The sequence below is a fragment of the Lontra canadensis genome, unplaced genomic scaffold, assembly GCF_010015895.1.
Source record: "Lontra canadensis isolate GAN:19392208 unplaced genomic scaffold, GSC_riverotter_1.0 scaffold6, whole genome shotgun sequence".
NCBI classification, from domain to species: domain Eukaryota; kingdom Metazoa; phylum Chordata; class Mammalia; order Carnivora; family Mustelidae; genus Lontra; species Lontra canadensis.
Window position 1 is genome coordinate 34,489,606 of NW_022631000.1, and position 21,481 is coordinate 34,511,086.

The 21,481-nt window shown below is 41.3% G+C and overlaps 1 protein-coding gene across 3 annotated transcripts in view; it reads left to right on the forward strand.

Annotated features, from left to right (window-relative positions):
* KCNAB1 (potassium voltage-gated channel subfamily A member regulatory beta subunit 1) overlaps window positions 1-21,481 on the forward strand; it is a 402,643-nt gene that overhangs the window by 318,063 nt on the left and 63,099 nt on the right. For all 3 annotated transcript variants that reach the window (XM_032852575.1, XM_032852577.1, XM_032852576.1), the window contains exons 3-7: window positions 543-580; window positions 4,248-4,327; window positions 5,434-5,478; window positions 8,379-8,423; window positions 10,215-10,258. In XM_032852575.1, the coding sequence (XP_032708466.1) occupies window positions 543-580; window positions 4,248-4,327; window positions 5,434-5,478; window positions 8,379-8,423; window positions 10,215-10,258 (252 nt within the window). The remainder of the gene's footprint in view (window positions 1-542; window positions 581-4,247; window positions 4,328-5,433; window positions 5,479-8,378; window positions 8,424-10,214; window positions 10,259-21,481) is intronic.

The following is a 21,481-nucleotide window of genomic DNA, read 5'->3' on the forward strand; positions in this document are numbered from 1 at the left end:
AGAGAACATGCTGAAGTGTCACCTCCTGGGGCTTGCACATGGGGACTGGAAGGACATCTGAGAGGATTCCTTTTGAGAGATCCCAGGGAATACAAAGCGGAGTCCCTTCTTGGAGTTCAAGAAAGGAAGAACCGTAACACAAGGGCTCTACCATTCCTTTCCAGAAATGGTGGCTTCATGTACCTTCTCTCTTGTACCTTCAGAACTGGTGGCTTCACCACAATTCATATGGAGCCAAAACAGGCTTGGTAGAACTGCATTCTTGCACCCGATCTTTTGTGGTCCTACATCAGAAGAAAAATCAATTTGTAGGGCAGGGCTTCAATTAGCATATGAGTCCTTTGAGTGAAGAGGGATACAGACCCCCACTGTAGTGTTCACTGAAGGCAGGAGGAAGGCTGGACTTCCTCCAGATACCCCATGTGGCCACCTGGAAACCTTTGTGAATGACCTAGCAAAGGAGTGAAGAAGTGTTTCCTCTCATTATGCATAATATTAGAAAAATGCTTATAAATAAAGTGCAAATATTTATTCTTTTCTAGGAACATGGGTGACATTTGGAGGTCAAATCTCAGATGAGGTAAGTTACCTTTGGCTTCCATTTTGGTGACCAAAGAAAGTGTAAAGCTGTGCAGTGGGAATATTTTTCCTGGGGGTCCTAGTGTTTAATAAGGAAATGGTAAAGACTGAGTCAAAGATAATTCTCAGTTTTATCCTGCTTCTTGTATTTTTCACATTTAGACTATTAGTAGCCCTTGAGATTGTCAATCTATGAGATGTGTAGGCACAGTTGTTAGAGAACAAACCAATTTGGCATTAGTATTCAGTTGTTTTATGGAAAGATTTCATTGCTGTGGTGTGTGTGTGTATGTGTGTGTGTGTGTGTGTGTGTGTATTTTGGCTCCACCTAGAGTGACCAACTCATCCTAGGTTGCAGGGACTTTTCCTTTCTAGCCTGGGACCTTTCAGTCCCGGCTGATCACAGCGCCTTGGGCAAGTTCATCCGACCTCTCTGAGCCTCAGGTCCTCTGATGTGAAATGGGATGATAACATTTACCTTGGAGGTCCGTTGAAAGGGTTAACCACATTTTACCCATGAGGTGTTTATACAGCCCTCTGACTGGTGGGTAGCAGACACCCAATAATGGCAGCTATAAGAGTTTATTTACCGTAAAATTCCTCTAAATCTTTGTTGACACATTCAAAGCAGTGATATTCTTATCCTGGCCTTTAAGGAATATCTTCATGGCATAAGTGAGTCAGGCGGGCATCGAGCATCAGTAACTCCCCAAGGACCATGTCGTCAAATCCTTCCGATTCCTTTTTGTCTACCTGCAACACCACTGAGGAATCTGGGATAGTATGTCTGAGCAGATACACTCCGTGGGATCCAGCCCCCTCTGCCACTAGATTTACTAACAGTTGCCACATCAGTAAAATGCAGGGGATCGCCCCTACTCTGCAGGATCATAATTAAGATTAATGAGATGATGTCTATGAAGTGTTCAACCCAATGCCTGGCCCAGAACTTACTATCTTCTTACTATCATTCCTAAGGAGAACCTTGGGGGAACAGATAGTCTTTCCCACTGCTTCTAAGTTCACCAGTGTTATTTATTAGATCCAGGGAATAGAAGACTTATCTGCACATTCTCACCTGTCTGAATGCCCATTCCCGGGATTGGGCATAGGTCACCATAGAGAGTTTGTCCCATGGGGGATTCCCTGGAAAGTAGACCATGCTGGAGATTAGCATACAAAACAGTAATTAGAAAGTTGGGCCCCAGTGCAGTCTTAACAGTGACCACGGCTGACCCCATGGGGAGCTCCAAAGCTGAGACGGCCCCAGAGTTGTCCCAGGTTGGGGCCGGAGGACTGAGTATTTATAGCCTTTGTATGACCAGTCATTGGAGAGAGGCTGCCCTGGGAAGTGGGTCTCACCTTCGGCGGGACAACTGTTTTAGCCAAGTGCAATTTCCTGGCAATTAGGAGAATAGGTCCAGTTCTGAAGGAGGCTCTGGGGGGTCGTCACAGGGCTCATTATAGGGCTATCTGACCAGTATCAGGTAAAGTGTGTGGAGGAGGCACAGAGACGAATCCACAAATATCAAAACCGTGGCCACAGACTTGAGTCAGATACAAAGCAGGTGACCGGGAGGGAGATCTAAAATTAATTATCCACTGAATCCAGCAAGTGCATGACCTTCTACTGCCTGTTATGGCAGCCAGAGGAGAAAAAGACAAAAATACCTTTGCTTTAGGAGCAGAAGGGCCAACTGTTAAGGGCACCATCTCCCCTTTCATGTCTGTTCTCCTCTTTACTGTATCTGCTGTCTGCTGCAATGAGCCCAGGTTGCCCAGGTCAGAGTGTGCAAGGCTGGCCTCTGAAATACATCATTTCAAAATTACAGTTCTAAAAACTGCACAATAAAGCTGTCATGAATGGCCGCAGTCGCCCTCACCTCAGATGCAGACCGGACATTTAGCCACTGTCCTTCCAGAGAACAGCTGTGACTTACCCCCTCTCCCTGCTGAGAGAATGCCAGCAAGCAGGAGGAGGGGAAGCCCAGACCACAGCCCCGCCTGCAGCCAAATCGCCTGAGCTCAACCATTTCCATGAGGGAAAAAGCAGGCCAGTAGCAATGAATTCCCCTCCCCAGTTTTTCTGCCTGCTCTCTGATTTCCGTGAGCTCAACACAAAGCAGGTACAAATTGTGAATCCTGGGATGACCGCGCTGTGACGTACGCATTGACAACCACGGATGCTGCCTTGGGAGCTGGTTATGTTCCCATTACTGGGAGAATTCAACCATATATCAAACAGCCACTTGACGGGTATTATCAAAAGGACCCAAATATCACAATAGATAATTCTGGCAGGTGTCTTCCTAAGATGATTTGGCTTCATCATAAAACCAAGATATTGGTTACTCATGTGAATATTTATAACTATGATAAATATATATGTATCACTATCTTCTAGCACGTAATTTTCAGAGTTTTATTTATATTTTCTTATCTATAAGGTAGTTAGGGTTCCTGGAATTGCACGTCACAATAAACTCAAGTCAAACTGGCTTTATCCTAGGTAGAAATTAAAGTTAAGACAAGTATAGTTTTCCCCATCATGACATAGGCTAGGGTTTGCACCGTGTATTTTCCTTGTGTTATGTCACATCACATACTAAGTTATTCTAACACAGCTATTATTCTAAAGGATTGGCATGGACTCCCTTTTGCTAGCCTAATAATTTTCTTGATATGCTGATTTTAAAAACAACAAGGAAAGACTTTATCTTGCAAATGCTGATGAAGCAACCTCAGCCTGCAATCAAACACGTAATGGAAAAATCCATTTTAATTACTTGTGAGGTGTGTGATTTTTCAGTGGACCAGTAGGTCTGTCAGCAAAATGAAAAAATGTCCTCTCCCCTGTTGTATATCGCTGTCCCACTACAGCCTCCCCTCCAGGCGTTGTTTCGGGGACACTGGTACTCTTACTCTTGGTACCGCTGGATGCTTGCCCTTGGTGTCCAGCAGCACATAGGAAGGAACAAGGAGTGTGGGGATGTATTTGCAGGCTGAGTGGTGGGGAGCTGGATCCCCCGAGCCAGCACATGCCCCCACTCCCTCCCCTCTGCCATCCAGCTGGCTGGTGGCTCCATGGCTGCAGCCGGGTTTTGCTGAGCTACGGGTCCTGTGAGATTTACAGCAGTTAGGGCTCTGTCTGACCTCTGGTTCATCAGCACAGTCCACTAAGCCTCGAGCGGAAAAAGCACAGGCTTTTAAGTCAGGAGTCACCCAGCTGCCAAAACCTATTGGCTTGGAGAAAAGAGAAGAAGAGAAATGGAGTCACCAGTGGTACAACTGGCACTCTTTGTCAGAGAGATTACGATGCCGCAGAGAATGTTGTCAAACCAGATCTTCCAAGCAGAGTGAGAAACACAGATCTCTCCACCTCACCTCACCCTGCTCCTGAGGGCTGACTTATCCCAATGCTGAAGGAACTCTCTTAGGGCCTGGTCTCTATCTGAGGCAAAGGGTGTTTTCCCTCTATAAAGCTTTCCCCCTATATATGCTGGTATCTTGAATCTTCTTCTTTTTCATTCTGTAATGCAACTGATAAAAGCAAGGAGTGGTTATAGTGAGATTTCAGTGTTCTTAAAGACCAGCAGAGGATTACAAAGTGGTTTCCTGGGTTGGGAAACCATTTGGCTTTTCTGAACGACCTCCACACCATCTTGCAGGTTGCTGAACGGCTGATGACAATTGCCTACGAAAGTGGAGTGAATCTCTTTGATACCGCTGAAGTCTATGCTGCTGGAAAGTAAGTCACTGCCTCTCTGTGCCCCTCAAGTGGCATTTGTGGTACCAAGAGTCTGCCCAGACCATGGCTGACATGACACTCTGGTGGCACTGCTTTTCTCCCTTTCTCTATCCCCATCCCCTGAGTTGGGGGTATTGACTGCCTCTGGTCCTCTCTGCCCACCCAAACCTTCCCGCCCCGGCCCCGTATGAAGAATGGACTGAAAACCTCGCCATGGGCCACCTGAGGGGCAGAGGTGGCTGATACCAGCGTGGTGACAGAGGAGATCAAGAAATGTGAGTTGGCTACCTGAGTGAGGGAGTAAACGAGCAGATTCCAGCGTACTGGTTTCAAAGCTCATCCTGTTATTTTGTAACCGCATGTCATTGTTCCTTACCACCGCCCCCCACCCCCCCCAAGGGAAACTGGGGCGTCCTCTCTGCGGGGAATCTGGGACTGCTTTTCCCATTGGCAGGCCCATCCCTCCACCTAGCACAAGGAGAGCAGGGATTAAAAGTGGGGTCCTCAGAGATGCCAAGAAATGTAGTCTGTTTTATAGGAGGGCATTTCAGACCCCATTCTGAGGACAGAGAGGACTGTGGGAGAGCCTTGCTGCTTTTGCGAGTGAAGTCACACCAGCTCCAACCTTCGCATGGACCCCAGAGCAGGCTGGGGCTCTGAGACAGGACTCACGGCTCAGTCAGGCCATGTGGGGAGTGTGCCCTTGTGCCAGGTCTCATTGTCCTCCCTGGTCACAATCGAAGACCATGGGAATTAGAAGGGAAACCTTGACTCCCACTGGACTCCGCCAAACAGGATATTTATACACGGGATCAGTGGTTCAAAAACACCCAACTGCCAAATGACTCTGTTGTTTCTTAGTATCAGGACCACAGGCGGTCTGCCAGCGTGTCAGGATTTGGCAGGTGCTTCTGGAATGCTCCAGGAGCCGGATTCTGCAGGCACAAGCAGAAACAGCAGAAACTGTGCTACTAGCCGAGAGCGGCTTCTATTTTTGGGACATGTAGGCACGGAGAGTTCAAACAAGGAATGGCTCTCGTGGTTTGGGATTGACTCTTGCATTTCCAGGACACTGTATCCTAAGCCATTTTCTGTTTCCCTTCCAGGGCTGAAGTGATTCTGGGGAGCATCATCAAGAAGAAAGGCTGGAGGTAATGCATTCACCAGAATCATGTACTTGCCTTTAAACACACTGTTATTATTTTGTACCAGAGAAGGGAAAATAAAATTGCATGACAGCTGAACAAAAGGCTGTCAAAAAAAAAAAAATCAATTCTTGGTAAAGAGATGATTTATAGCGGTTTGAAAATAAATACCAACAAGTTCATTACTTGTGCTTCAAAGGGTATTGATGAGTCATCGATTGCAATGAATTACCACGGGGTTGAGCCGACAAGGAAGGGATGTTCACGAGATAGTCAACGCATGAAAGAAAGTGGCATTTTCATGGCTTCTCCCTGCCATTTGTGGTAATTTGGTGAAGGAAGGCAGCTATAGGAAGCTGAATATCTATGCAGATGTCTCTATGTTCACTGTTCATTTTACTAACAACTCAGGATGCAAAGAAATAATGAAGAAAGAAGTCTTTGTGGCAAATGGCCAAAAGGTCCCTTATCTGAACACAATTCGCCAGCACCTCTGCTGTGTGCAGGAAGCCCTATTATCTGGGCATTCAGCAAAGTGCTTCATCTTCTGTCATTGATGGGGTCACATCCTGTCCCATGGCGGGCTATAGCCAACGCCAGTGGTAAAGAGGAATGTCTCCCCTGTAGGAGGGTGGGGAGGCAGTCCCCCTCTACTGCACTGTGCATGTCAACCACAACAGCCACTTCATCCCCAGCATGAGTAGAAAATCAGGCCAAGACCACGGGACTATCTGGGGTCCTCCTCCTCTCTGGTAGAAGATCAGCTCTTGGTCAGATAAACAAGAGCTCTGCAGTATTAATGGAAAAGGAAACCCAGAAATTTATGGAGAGATGAACAAATAAAGGTTGGTGACCCACTTTCTCTCTCTCCCTGCTCCTCCTCCCCTACTCCAGGGATTGTAAGGGTATTTAGAGAAAACTATATTCAACCTTAAATATGGAAAAATATTCACAGCCCCACCCAGTCCTCCACTTTGCTGGAGTTCCGTTCCCACTCAGAAGGCTGGCCCATCCATCATCTCCCAAACAGGGACTCCCCACTCTCTTAGGGTCCTGGAACCAAGTGCTGCAGACCCCGTGCCTTCAGACAATAGAAGTATGTTCTCTCACAGCTCTGGAGGCCAAAAGTACAAAATCAAGGTCTGGGCCAAGCCATGCTCTTTCTGAAACTCTGAGTAGACTCCCTCCTTGCCTCTTCCTAGCTTTGGGCTTTTGCCGGCAATCTTGGGTGTTCCTCAGCCTGCGGCTGCAGCCAACCTCTGCCTCTACTATCAGATGGCCACCTCCCTCGTGTGCGCCTGTGTGTCTTCTTAAAAGGACACCAGTCATAATGGATTAAGGTCTGCCCCTATTCCAGTATGACCTCATCTTAATTTGATTACATCTGTAATGACCCCATTTCCAAATAAGCTCACATTCTGAGGTACTGGGAGTTAGGACTTGACTATGCCTTCTTAGGGGGCACAGTTGAGCTCATGACAGAGACCTTGGAGATGAGTCCACCAAGAGCCCCATGAACTGTGCAGCGAGGGGCGGGCTGGCAGAGGACACCTGATGTACGAGGCGAGGATGTACAGCTCTGGCCGACCCAGCTGCTCCAAATCATTGAGAGGACTGCATTCATTTTTTATGATATTCCATCCGGCCTCTTCTTGAAGCTGTGAAAATGTTTGCTAAAGGAGACCTGGCTCCCCTGGGGCAGATTGCTGTCACACTAGGTATCGTGAGGTTGATGGATTAACCTGGAAAGTGCGTCAGGCCTTCCGCAGTGTGTAATCTCTAGACGCAGGGATCTGTAGAGCTTCCGTTATAGTGATTCAAATTACTTTTCAGGGAATTAACTTCCGTGGGATGGGGTTGCTGACATTTTCTACAAATTTTTCCTGTTGCAGCTAAGCTGTCAGAATTGTCACCCGTGTTCCCCATTGGTTATCATTCATCTTGTGAGGCTCTTATTTCTCGGCCCGAGGCATCGGCTCCTCGGCTGATGGAATTATAAATGCCTTATCTCAAATACTCCCAAAGTTTGGCCCTAACCTTTGAATCTCAAATGATTTTTTTTTTCCTAGAGCAGTTCAATTGAATTACAGACCTGGAGAAGCTAAATCATACTGAGATCTGCCTCCTGATTGTAAATTATGTGACTGTAGTTCTCAAGACACCTTTCCTATTCCACCATCGTGATGACACCATGGCCTTTTCCTGCCCTTGGGTGTGGTTTGGAGAACGCAATAAGTTTGCTGATGAGATTTCCACATCTCATTCCCTTCGGAGTAAAGTGGTTCAAACCTTGAGTTAAGAGCTTTAGGGCTGTTTTCCTAAAATAACGGTTCCATTTAATGAAACACTCAAAGAAAATTTATTCCTATTGATTGACTACTCTATCATTCCTCTCTCTCTGCCATCAGTTACTGCCTGTGAATGTCACAGCTGGAAAGCAGAATAATTCAGAGCCGCTAGGGTCCATGGTCCTTGGCAGAGTGTGGACTGAGCCCCAGGAAAGCTCACACTCAATCAGTGTTATGTCAGATGCTAAATAAGCGTTAATGGGTGCTGCTAAAGCAGTTCATCCTTTAAATCCTCTCACTCACCCTCTCATTAACCATTCCTGCCCCTCCATGCCTCCCACTCACCCTCTTCACCACCCCCCCCATCTGCCTCCTCCACCTGACTCTCCAGGTAAAGGTCATTCCCCTCCAACCTCTTATCTAGGATCTGACTTCATATACCCACTCATCAGCTTCCCTTTGTCCCAATATTTCAGTGACATGAATTAACAAATTTAATCTCTTTACCAGTTTTTTTTTTAATGGGAAGTACAATAAATTCTTTCTGGTGGTATAATAATACGACTCAGTGCAAAAACCCAACAATTTATTTAATATTTCTCTCTGTCTAACATATAGGAGGTCCAGCCTGGTCATAACAACCAAACTCTACTGGGGTGGAAAGTAAGTTAAATACCTTTTCTTTTGTTTACTTGACAGGAGACAACTAGCAATTCATGCTTTTATCCTTTTGGGCAACCATTTTGCATCTAATGTACTAAAATTAATTGATTTGGAGAGAAAGGTTATTTTTTCTGCCTTGAAGAAAGTAGCAATTAGCCTAGGATTCAATTTTAGCAAGATGCCCCAAAGAAATTTAGTGTAAAGCATGTGGCCACTTGTTACTAAGTAATTCATGGAGATCTTCCAATACCAGCCTCATACTTAGAACCATTTCCAAAATAGAGTTCAAATTTTCGGAAAAGAAAACAAGCACATAGCATCACAGAAGAAAAGCTATTCGAATCTGCCAAAACCCAAAGACTTCCATGGAATGCAAAGATAAAACTATCTTGTCTGGCCCCACATGTGAGTCTCTGGTCATTTCAGCAGAAGGCGAGAGAATGTTGATCAAGAGGACTGCCTTTTGGAGAGTAACAGGAAGCTACCATATCACTCACTGGCAGGCAAATGAAAGAGAGGTCCTCCTCTGTCTGTTGTGGGAGGCAAGCAAATTTCGCAGGACAAATTGGCCTCTGATAAGCCTACTGGTGTTTGAACTGGTATTTACACAAGTCAGCAGAACTTAAAAGTCTGGCTATTCCACATACCTTTTCATGGAAATCACAAATATTTCCATGGAGTCTTAACAAATAACAAAAACAAACACAAACCAACAAAACCTTATTTACCTCCCTATAATGGAGAGGGAGCAGTTGAAAACAAAATTGGAAACAGAAGACAGTTCCTTAGGAATCTTCTAATCAAACTGTACATGTATGTAAATACCCCCCCATACACACACTCATATCATATTGCTATTTTTGAGCCTGTTTATGATGACCATGAAGACAGAAAGATGGACTGTAGATTTTTATTTATCACCTCTAAAAATTCAGGCAATATGGTGCTTATGAGAAAGGTACATTTGCTCTGTCTCCGCTCTGATTCATGGTGCTGTTACTCAGTTTTTGCAATGGCACTGAAAGCCTTGCCTATACTTTAGAAATCAACAGGGAGGAAAACAATCCTGAAGACCCATTACGTAGCAGAGTACTGCACCCAATACCATCTAATGCTTTTATAAAAGATTCAAAATCACCAAAGGCAGATGGTGAACTACTGTGTTTTAAAAAGAGGTGGCCACAGAGAGTGACGAAGAAATATTTCATGAAGACTTTAAAACTCAGGAACCATATTTCTTTCTAATTGGCCAGAGTGTGAGGATGTTCTGGAAAGACAAAAGTCCTAATTAAATGTTTGTCTTCTTCGGATACTAATGTAAGAAAGACTGACATCACATTTTAACAGAAAGTAATTGTTAACTTTCTTTTGCAAGTCAAAAGGCACTTCCAAATGTGCTTCCTTTCTCAGAAAAGCGAAACTTATGGGCAGCTCACAAACTTATGTCAAGGCTTTTTTAGGGGTGGGGATGGTTTGGGTTGAGTTGAGGGTGAGGTGGGAAGGTTGAGCCTTATGTCACGGTATATATGGACGGGGCACGCATGGCTGAGTTGTTAATGATATCATGTGATGAGAGTAATAGTTAATTTATCAGCTGGGGTCTCCAAAGAAAAGGGGCTCAGTTCGTGGCTCACCAGGCTTCACTCCTCAACCGGTGGTGTAGAATTTGCCAAGAATAGGATATAAAGTTAGCAATTCAATTTAGAGTGATTATTCTTCTGTACTTTTGAAACAGCAATTTTAAAAAAAGCACACCCCCACTCAAAGTCATTTGCTTCTTTTTCTTGTTAGAGCTGAAACGGAAAGAGGGTTGTCAAGAAAACATATTATTGAAGGTAGGTACAGCATTTCATTTTATCTTCATATGTGGGCTGCTGATTCAGGAAAGGTATCAACCAAATAGGTTCAAAACCCATTTTGTGGTGGGGGGGAATTCTTTATAAAGAGAATCAGAATCAACCACAGTCTGAGTTTTAATGTAGGAGTGTGGTGATATAGAGAAGACAGTTGGCAACACAAAAGAAAAAGGACAAATTCTCAAAAACTCTTCTCATTTACAGCTGTGCTAGCTTTGATAAAACACTTCACTAAGACTTTTTAAAAGAGCTTTATTGAAGTATAATTTACATACCATAAGAGTTTACCCATTTAAAGTGCACAATTCATTGGTTCTGAGTATAACGGAGTTGTACAATCATCACCATAAATTGAATTTTAAAACGTTTTCATCACTCTACAAAGAAACCTAGTACCCACTAGGAGTCACTTCCCACCTTCTCCCTACCCTCTTCCACAGCCCCAAGCCACCGCTAATCTACTTTTGTCTGTATAAATTGGCCAGTTCTAGATATTTCATATGAATGAGACCGTACAATATGTACTTCTTTGTGACTGGCTTTTTTCACTTAGCGTAATGTTCATCCATGTTGTAACAGGTGTCAGTACTGTTTCATTCCTCTTTACTGCCAAATAAAATTCCATTGTATGGATAGACGACGTCTTGTTTATTCATTCATCGGTTAATGTTTTCATTTTTTTACTTATAAATAATACTGCTACAAATATCTGTGTACAGGCTTTTGTATGGACATATGCTAAGACTATGATACTTTTATTTTATTTAAAATTTTTATTTATTTTATTTTTTTAATTTTAATGTAATAAACATACAGTATTATTACTATACAGTTTCAAATGTATAGTACAGTGATTCAACATTTCTATACATTCCTCAGTGTCCATCACAGTAAGTATACTCTTAATCCCCTTCACTGGTTTCACCCATTCCCCCCACCCACCTCTCTTCTAGTAATCACCAGTTTTTTCTCTATATTTAAGAGTCTGTCCTTTGGTTTGTCTCTTTTTTTCTTTTTTCATTTGTTTTGTTTCTTAAATTCCGCATGTGAGTGAACTCATATGGTGTTTGCCTTCTCTGACTGATTTCACTTAGCATTATACTCTCTAGGTCCCTCCATGTGGTTGCAAGTGGTGAGATTTCATTCTTTTTTTATAGCTGAGTAATATTCCATCATATATATATGATGGAATATATATATTTATATATATAAATATATGTATTTATATATATTTATATATGTATTTATATATATAAATATATTATATATATTTATATATTTATTTATATTATTTTATATTTTATATTTATATTTTATTATATTATTTATATATATATATAAAACCTCCTTAACCCATTCATCTATGAAGGAACACTTGGGTTGCTTCCATATCGTGGCTAATGTAAAAAAAGCTGCAATACACATAGGGGTGTATATTATCTTTTTGAATTAGTGTTTCTGTATTCTCTGGGCGAATATCCAGGAGTAGAATTATGGTAATTCTATTTTTAATTTTTTGAGGAACCTCCATACTGTTTCCCACAATGGCTGCACCAGTTTGTATTCCCACCAACAATGCAAAAGAGTTCCTTTCTCTCCACATCCACACTAACACTTGTTCCTTGCATTTTTAATTTTTGCCATTCTGACAGGTGTGAGGTGATATCTCATTGTGGTTTTAGTTTGCATTTCCTCGATGATGAGTGATGTTGAGCATCTTTCCATGTGTCTGTTGGACATCTGCATATATTCTTTGGAAAAATGTCTGTCCATGTCTTCTTCCCATTTTTAAATTGGATTATTTATATTTTTCGGTGCCAAGTTGTACAAGTTCTTTATATATTTTGAATATTAACTCTTTATTGGATATATCATTTGCACATATCTTCTCCCATTTGATGGGCTGTCTTTTTTGTTGTTGATGGTTTTTTTCACTGTGCAAAAGCTTTTTATTTTGGCGTAGTCCTAATAGTTTACTTTTGCTTTTTTTCCCTTTGCCAAAGGAGAGAAATCTAGAGAAATGTTTCTGTGGTTGCTGTCAAAGAGATTACTGCCTATGTTTTCTTCTAAGAATTTTAGAGTTTCAGGTCTCACATTAAGGTCTTTAATCCATTTGAGTTTATTTTTGTGTATGGTCTAAGAAAGTCCAATTTCATTCTTTACATGTAGCTGTCTAGTTTTCCCAAAACCATTTGTTGAAGAGACTGTCTTTTTTTTTCTGTTACATATTCTTGCCTTCTTTGTCATAGATTAATTGACCATGTACTCGTGGGGTTATTCTGGGCTATTTTGTTCCATAGATCCATGTGTCTTTCTGTGTTGGTACCATACTATTTTGATTACTACAACTTTGGAGTGTATCTTGAAATCTGGGATTGTGATACCTCCAGCTTTGTCCTTCTTTTTCAAGATTGCTTTGGCTATTAAGGATATTTTGTTCCATATAAGTTTTAGAATTATTTGTTCTAGTTCTGTGAAAAATGCCATTGGTATCTTGATAGGGATTGTGTTGAATCTGTGGATTGCTTTGGGTAATATGGATGTTTTAACAAAATTTTTCTTTTTGTTGGTGAGCGTGGAGTATCTTTTCATTTGTTTGTGTCATCTTCAGTTCCTCTCATCAGTGTTTTATGGTTTCAGGGTATAGGCCTTTTACCTCCTTAGTTAAATTGATTCCTAGATACTTTATTATTTTCAGTGCATTTGTAAATGGAATTGTTTCTCTTTCTGCTACTTCATCATTGTTGAATAGAAATGCAACTGATTTCTGTATCTGGATTTTGTATCCTGAAACCTTATTGAATTTGTTTTTCAATTCTAGTCATTGTTTTTGGTGGAGTAGTTAGGGTTTTCTACGTATAGTATCATGTCATCTACAAATAGTGACAGTTTTACTTTTTCCTTACCAATTCAGATGCCTTTTATTCCTTTTTCTTGTCTGAGTGCCATAGCCAGGATTTCCAGTAGTGTGTTGAATAAAAGTGATAAAAATGAACGTCCTTGTCTTATCCTTGGACTTAGGAGAAAAACTCTCATTTTTTACCATTGAGTAGATGTTACCTCTGGATTTTTCATATATGGCCTTTATTATGTTGAGGTATGTTCCCTCTAAACCTATTTCGTTGAGAGTTTTTATCATGAATGGATGTTGTACTTTGTCAAATGCTTTTTCTTCATCTATTGAAATGATCATACGTTTTCTATCCTTTCTCTTGTTGATATGATACATCACATTGATTGAATTGCAAATATTGCACCACCCTGGCATCCCAGGAATCAATCCTGCTTGATTGTGGTAAATGATTTTTTTTTTAATGTGTTGTTGGATTCAGTTTACTAATATTTTCTTGAGGATTTTTGCATCTGTGTTCATCAGAGATATTGGCCTGTGGTTCTCTTTTTCAGTGGTGTCTTTATCTGGTTTTGGTGTCAGAGTAATGCTGGCCTCATAGAATGAATTTGGAAGTTTTCCTTCCTCTTCTGTTTTTTTGGAAGAGTTTGAAAAGAATAGGTAGTAACTTTTCTTTAAAGGTTTGATAGAATTTACCTATGAAACTATCTGGTCCTGGACTTTTATTTTTTGGGAGTTTGTCGGTTACTGGTTCAATTTCACTGCTAGTAATGGGTATATTCAAATTGTCTATTTCCTCCTGATTCAGTTTTGTGAGGTTATATGTTTCTAGGAATTTATCTAACCCATCTAGGTTGTCCATTTTATTGGCATACAGTTTTCAAGACTATGATAGTTTTTAAAGAGTATTATGTACATTTTAAAAAATTATAAAAAATTACCACTCAGTTATTGATTCATGGAGCCATTGCTTTTGTGATGGCACTCAAAACTTTGTAGAGACTAGAAATTAACAGGAAATAGTATGGTCTTCTAGAACCATTATGTAATAGAATAGTACTCTACCTCGTTGGGAGGATTATGAGAATTGGGAGAAATTTTTATGTATTTCTTATTTATCTACATGTAACAAAAATGTTCCACCTGCACCTATTGCAATAAAGGAAAAATGTTAAATGGACCTATATGGATCCAAGATTTTTATAACTTTAGATTCATAATTAATCATGAAGACTGAAGATTTTTTCTTTTTTTTTTAAACTGGTTTCATTTATGAAATACCAAAGTCAATAAAAACATGCAATGTACTCTATCTAATCTCACAAACTTTAAAAATAAAAATAAAGAAGTATTCCCTTAGCTTACCTTATCTCATTTCACAGTGTAACAATCTGGGTCATGTCCTTCCCAACTTGTCCCCACAGTTAAATTGATCTCCTTCCTATCTATCTATCTATCTATCTATCCACATTTTCTTATAAGTACAAAAACATAAGTATGAAACCAGGGGAATCAAGCTGTACATATTAACCTAAAAAAAAAAAACCTACCTTTTTTGCAATTAAAATAATTTTAGACACACACACCCCTACATACAGATGCACTCTAAACATGATTTGTAGGTTATTTCTTGGTTTTAGTATTATAAAGAGTTATACAAATGGCCATCCTTATGTAAATGTGATAGATACTGGAAGCAGCATCGTTAGGTCAAAGAATAATACATATTTTAAATTATTTTCTGAAAAGGAATATACCAATCTGATGGATGAGCTGGTTTTGTTTAGTTATACATTTATTTAGTAATGGTTTGAGCTACTTTTTACAATTTTGTGCTTCTTTTTCTGGGAACCAGCTCTTCATGTTCTTAAGCTATTTTTCTTTTGAGTTTTTTGTGTCTCGATCTCATTAATTTTTTAGGGATTCTTCGTGTATTAATAATGTTCAGTCTTTGTCAGCTACATGTGTTGCAAATATTTTCTTCCAGGTTGTCATTTCACTGTGAAGTTTTTTCCCTCCCCATGAACCTAATCTAAAAGATAACGTTGAGGAGTGCCTGGGTGACTCAGTTGGTTAAGCGTCTGACTTTGGCTTAGGTCATGATCTCAGGGTCCTGGGACCCAGCCTCAGTCTGAGTCCCTGCTCAGTCTGAGGGGAAGAGTCTGCTTGTCCCTCTCCCTCTGTACTTCCCCATGCTCATATGCTCACTCACTCTCTGTTTCTCTCTCAAATAAATGAGTAAGTCTTAAAAAAAAAAAAAAAAAAGATAATGTTGAATTTGAAGACAGTCACTGCAGTTTAGAAGTTAGAGATCTTTATTAACCTGCAAAGAAAACTTGGAAAGATCTTAGATTTCCACTGGGGAAAAAAATAATTTTGGTGTTCAATCATTTACTTTAAAATAGAGAATTTGGGGGCACCTGGCTGGCTCAGTCAGTAGAGCATGTGACTTTTGATCATGGTGTTGTGAGTTTGAGCCCCACATTGGACATAGAGATTGTTTTTTAAAAAATTTAAAAATTAAGAATAAAATGGAGAGTTTTGAAGCCAGATCTTGGAGAATATGTTTATATTTATATTTCACATATATGTAATTGTTTAACAGTGATAATTATATCAGTCGGTTGTTCAAAGTTTTTGGATGAGTTTGGTATTTCTCATTAACTGATTCTTAATATATTTGTAAGCACTGGGGTTTGAAACCAAACAAAGAGTGGTTCAAGTTTCAACTGTGTCATTTATGAGCTAGGGGACTTTGTGTAAGTTATTTAACCTCACTAAACCTCCATTTCTTTGATTATATGATGGACTATAAATATTCCTCTCTCGCAATGCTACTATACAGAGAATGAAATTAGATAATTCACATTGAGCACAGTATCTGTCATGTAATAAGCACTTAATAAATGTTATTTTTGTCTTTATCATCATCATTCTTAATAGTGCAACTGTTAGTCTTCATACCATAGATAAGGAAGCCCTTTACTAAGTAACATTCTAAGGCCACCACAATGAATAAGCACATTCTAGCACTAGAAAAGCTTTCTGATTCCAGTCCGAACAAAATCCCTTCTCAGGCCTTGGTGTCCAACTTGATATTGCAAAGTAAAACCCAGCCTGTCTCTTAAAACTGTCATCATTCCTGCTCTAGCACTTGCCCGTGTGACTTGAGTCATGTACCATGAAAAATAACCACCCCACCAAAAAAGAAATAATCCATGTAAGCTTGTTGTACGAAGCAGAAAAACAAGGCAGCTGTGTGTTGCCTAGAAAGTTCTTGCCCCTCTTTCCTTTTTAATCTAATTAATTAAAAAAAGAAATTCAGGAAATGGTTCAGGATGACAATCAATGGAGAACATAAAATCAAGGAAAAAAAGAATGGTCAGAGATGCTGTGCTTTTTACTGAAGCTCCATTGTTTTTATATTTACCAGTATGCTCATCATTTCAAAATTCTCTCTTCTAAATCAGTTTTCTTCAAGCCTCAAACAACGTAATAGAAATACTTTAAATTCTCTGTCCCTTTAAACAAGTCAGGAATTCTCTTAGGAGCTGATCTCTCAAGATGAATAAACCAGTTCAGCTGAAATTTAAACTGACCCAGATTCAAACTTTAACACAAAATTTCAAACTTCTGTGACTAAAGAATTGGGATCATTTATTAGGTATGTTGTTACTATTTATTTTGTAGTTCATAGTTTTAGCCAAAGACAAAGATATTCATGAGTCCAAGAGCATCAATTGAAAGGATAGTTCCAGGCAGGCTGAAATGGGGGAATTGGGTGAATTTTCAGGGAAACAAAGTGGGGGGTGGAGAGGACGTGAGAGTTCTAGACCCAAAATAAAGTTGGAAGAAGTTTACAAATCATTGTCCTTGGGTTTCATTGATACTTGTTTTGTGATGAAGGTAGCCTTAATGAACATTGGAGATTCTTATGCACATTAAATTTAGAAAGTGTTCTTAGAGGACAAGACAGAGGTCCAATTCCTGTAGAGTTCAGGTCAATTAAGTGCTGGTGACCTTGGCCACCTGAGTTGGTTTACGGAGTGTAAAATGAACCTGACTTGTACATAATGCACTTTCGAAAAAAATCAGATGAAAGACCTTTTCAGTGAACCCAAGTTCCTTTACTTACAATCCAGTCAGGAACAACACGCTCCTTGGATTCACAAGGAGAAGGTAGAAATTTCACAATGGGAGGTTTATTGTATCCATTTAGAATCCCTAAGTCCTCTCTAGCTCTGAAAGTCTATTCATTTAGCCATTCCACAAACATTCTTTAAGTCCCAATTTTTGCAAGTGTTAAAATTTAGCAGATCAGGGGCGCCTGGGTGGCTCAGTGGTTTAAGCCTCTGCCTTCAGCTCAGGTGATGATCTCAGGGTCCTGGGATCGAGGCCTACATTGGGCTTCCTGCTCAGCAGGGAGCCTGCTTCCCCCTCTTTCTGCCTGCCTTTACCTACTTATGATCACGTGCGCTCTCTCTCTCTTTCTCTATCAAAATAAATAAATAAAATCTTTAAAAAAAATTAGCAGATCAAGTTTCCTTAGTATCGTATAGGAAAGAATAAAAAGTTTGGTAAGTCAAACTGTAAGACAAAAGTGTACTGTGTGTGTGCTTTTATAGGCAAAGGCTGTGTCTGAGTGTATATTTGGGCTTCAGGTGAATGACCATTTTGTTATGTGATCCAAACCACAAACTCACTATCTTGATTTGAGGAGTAGGAGAGGAAAATAATCTGAGAAACTGCTTAGACCTTTTTAATGAATGGCAAATGCCAAACCCAGCTTCTCTGAACCTTTATTTTAAAAAGATAATTTATGATTTTTTTTCAATGAAAAAGGAAATTTCTTAACAGATGGCTTCACCACAAATTCCTTCCCAGTGTTCCATGTTCATACTAAACTGAAATCACCCACTCAGGGTAACCATGGTTCATCACGGGAGGAGCAGCCACAGACCTTATTCTAATACAACACAGTCTTTATAAAAAATAAGCAGACACAGGACACCTGGGTGGCTCAGTCAGCTGGGCAGCTGCCTTTGGCTCAGATCATGATCCCGGGGTCCTGCAATGCAACCCCACATCGGGCTCCTTGCTTGGCGGGGTGCCAGCTTCTCCACTGCCTGCTGTTTCCCCTGCTTGTGCTTGCTCTCTGTGTGTGTGTGTGTGTGTGTGTGTGTGTGTGTGTGTGTGTGTCAAATAAATTTAAAAAAAATAATAATCAGACATATCTCAAGTCATGATGGAGAGGTCTGCCGGGAGGAAGGCAGAAAATTATATACGGAAAAAGTGCCCATCGGTTAAGGCAACATTTTTTTTCAAGCTCGAAAGGAAAGCAAATGTGTGGACACAATATGTTTGAAGAGAACCCTCACAGAATCTCCAGACTACTGATTTCCGTGTTCCTATACAGTTCAGCAGGCAACTCGGAGCCCCTGATCCATCTCTGACCACACCAGCCTGCTTAACTTCTGGAATGGGCACATTTCTTTAGGAGCCATGAAGTAGGTTTACAATGAATTAAAGTTTACCTTACGAACAAAACAGTTCCTGTCCATCTTCAGAACCTAAAAGAAAAACTTTGATTTCTCTTTACTATAGTCACTTGAAAGCTATTTTCTTTACACAACACAATTAAGTATCCTGTGGACTTGTAAGGAATGGCCAGTGACCTTGTAGACATCTCCTCAAGGACAGAGAGCTTTTCTCTTGCTTCTCCTGTGTTTGCTCCGGCAGACCGTAGGTTAGTGCTGAGGGACAGGCTCATGTCCGAAGTGCTGTGAGCAAGTACGTTCCCTGCAGCGAGCCCGTGGCCTGCCTTAGGTTATGATTAGTGGCCCTGATTCCCCTCTGCAGCCAAGGTTAATGCATTTTTGTACATCTACTTAAACTTGAAACAATACCTGGCCCTCAGCCAGTGTTCAACAAACATTGCTGAGGTGGAGCTAGAACACGGCTATTTGCTTATTGGAGACCAACCCTAAATGGCTTTCAAGGAGACATTTGTTGAGCATGTCTTCATGTTGCTACAATTTAACTATCTCTGCGAAATTAAGGCATGCAAATGGGAAAGGGCAGGAGTGCCTGATTTGGTTTGTGGTCACATGAAAGATTGAAGAAGAAAGATCGTTTCAGTCTAGCTTGTCTTTGGAAGGATGAGGAAAGCAGGGCCCAAAGAGCCTGAGATGTCAGCAAGGTCATTGAGGCCAGCCCAGATTGGCACACCAGATCCCAAACCCTTTGCCTCGTCTACACACAGACCTCGCCTCTGAAAGCCAGGCTGGTCCGTCCAACTGCCAAGAGCTCCGTGTGCTTGACGAACATGCCTCTCCGACCTCTGTGGCTCCCACCAGTCTGCTTTCCCCCTGACTTGATTGTCTTAGTAACCATCCCTTTACTTCTCAGGCCAAAAGTCTGAGAGAGTCACCCTTGGTTCCTTGACCTCCACACTCTGTATCCCGCACACCGGCCAGTCCCCTTATTTCTACTTACATAACTTGTCCCGAATTTGAACACTTCGTCCCGACTTGGCCCACTTGCCCCAGCACTGTGACCTCTCCCTGGCCTCCCTCCCTGCTTTCACTCCTGCCTCCTCTAAGTCATCTTCAGCAGACCCGTGGCCAGCTCAAAATGGAAATCCGATGTCATTTCCCCTGTTTAACTCCTCACGTCCCAGTCCCACACCGATAATTTGCCATCTCACAGAGCGTAAAACCCAGAATTGGCACCATGGATTTCAAGGCTTGATGTGATTGGGATTTTCAAAGTTGGGGACAGGATGTCTTGGAGGCACAGTCTCCTGCTACTTCATTTCAGAACGGATCGCTGACGAGATGTAACACATGATTTCTCATGTTTTCACACGAATACACCTGAATCTCAGCCTAAATATCAAAGGGGAAAAAATGCCTTCCAGAGAAAGAATTGAGCGGCTTGGAATGACCACTTACATTGAGAATGACCTTCATATGGAGCGTATGCCATCACTTATGGGCACACAGTACTACCTTCGACAATGAGCCTGTGCCCGATACGCTCTCACCATGCACTGTTTGTTCCTTGGGGATACATACAGCGTCCGTGCATCTTCACACGCCCAGAGCCCAGCACAGTCTGGGGATCACATTGGGATTTAGTGCATGCTTAGGGCATGGGAGGGTAAATGACTCCAGTCCTGGCTGACCACAAGTACCACAAAGGGGCCGAGCCAGCTGCAGCTTTTCCTCGTAGTTACTCTCAGCCCATGCTGAGCTCTTTGGAAGAGACCCTGGAGGGAGAGGCCTCATCAGAAAGGGAGACACTGGCTTCCAGTACCAGGAAGGGCCAGGACTCTCACTAAATGCCTCGTTCCAAAACCAGGAGGTCCAAGGGAAATCTTTAGCATTTAGCCTTTGACGCCTCTCATTCTGAATTTCCCAGATGTGAGCATCGCTGTGATAATTGCCGCATTTCTGTAGACTACTGTGCTTTATAAAGTGCTTGAAAGCTGGTTTTATTTGCTCTCCTGAAGCATGATCCCGAAGGTAGTGTGTGTTGTTATCTCCACTGCAGATCAGAGACCTAAGTCACCAAATCGGTTGGGGGGGGGGTGTTGAAATAACCCAAGTGGAATCCCACAGCACGCTAGAGTATAGATTTCTAACCTTCCCAACCTGCGCTACCCCATTATCCATTTGGTTACTCCATCCTCCCCTTACTTCCTCCAATACATATAATTGCTTCCGAAAAGTGGCTCATATCATAGGGCTTTTTAAGGTAAATTTAATTTCAAGCTGCCCCTTCAGAGAGCTGGGGATAGCCCAGGCCTGAAAGTCACTGCAGTTTTTTGAGAGCGGGCATTGGACCTTATAACACCTGTCTGCCCTAATCTCTTCATCAATGCTTCTTTTAACAAGCCACTGTCCCAGACAATCCTTTTTCAATGAATGAAAAATATTTCCGGAACTATATCCAAGCACTTCATTTTCCTGTCAGAAAAGTAATTGTGGCTGGCTGGTAAACCAGTTTGAAAAATCAAATTTAAATGAGCCAAATTTAAATTTATAAGAGCCTCATTTAACATGCAATTAATTTTATGCCTATAATAAAAAGAGAAAAACCACCAGTCTTCCTGAGGAATTAAATAGGCTGATAAGGAAATGCTGTGTCTCATGGAAATGAGATAAAATGATTCTTGAACTGTCATCCTTTTGGTTGCATAATATTATATACAATACATTCTATTTCAGGGAAGTATTAATTTTACTGAAATTAAATCTTTTTTGGGGCGCCTGGGTGGCTCAGTGGGTTAAAGCCTCTGCTTTCGGCTCAGGTCATGATCCCAGGGTCCTGGGATCGAGCCCCACATC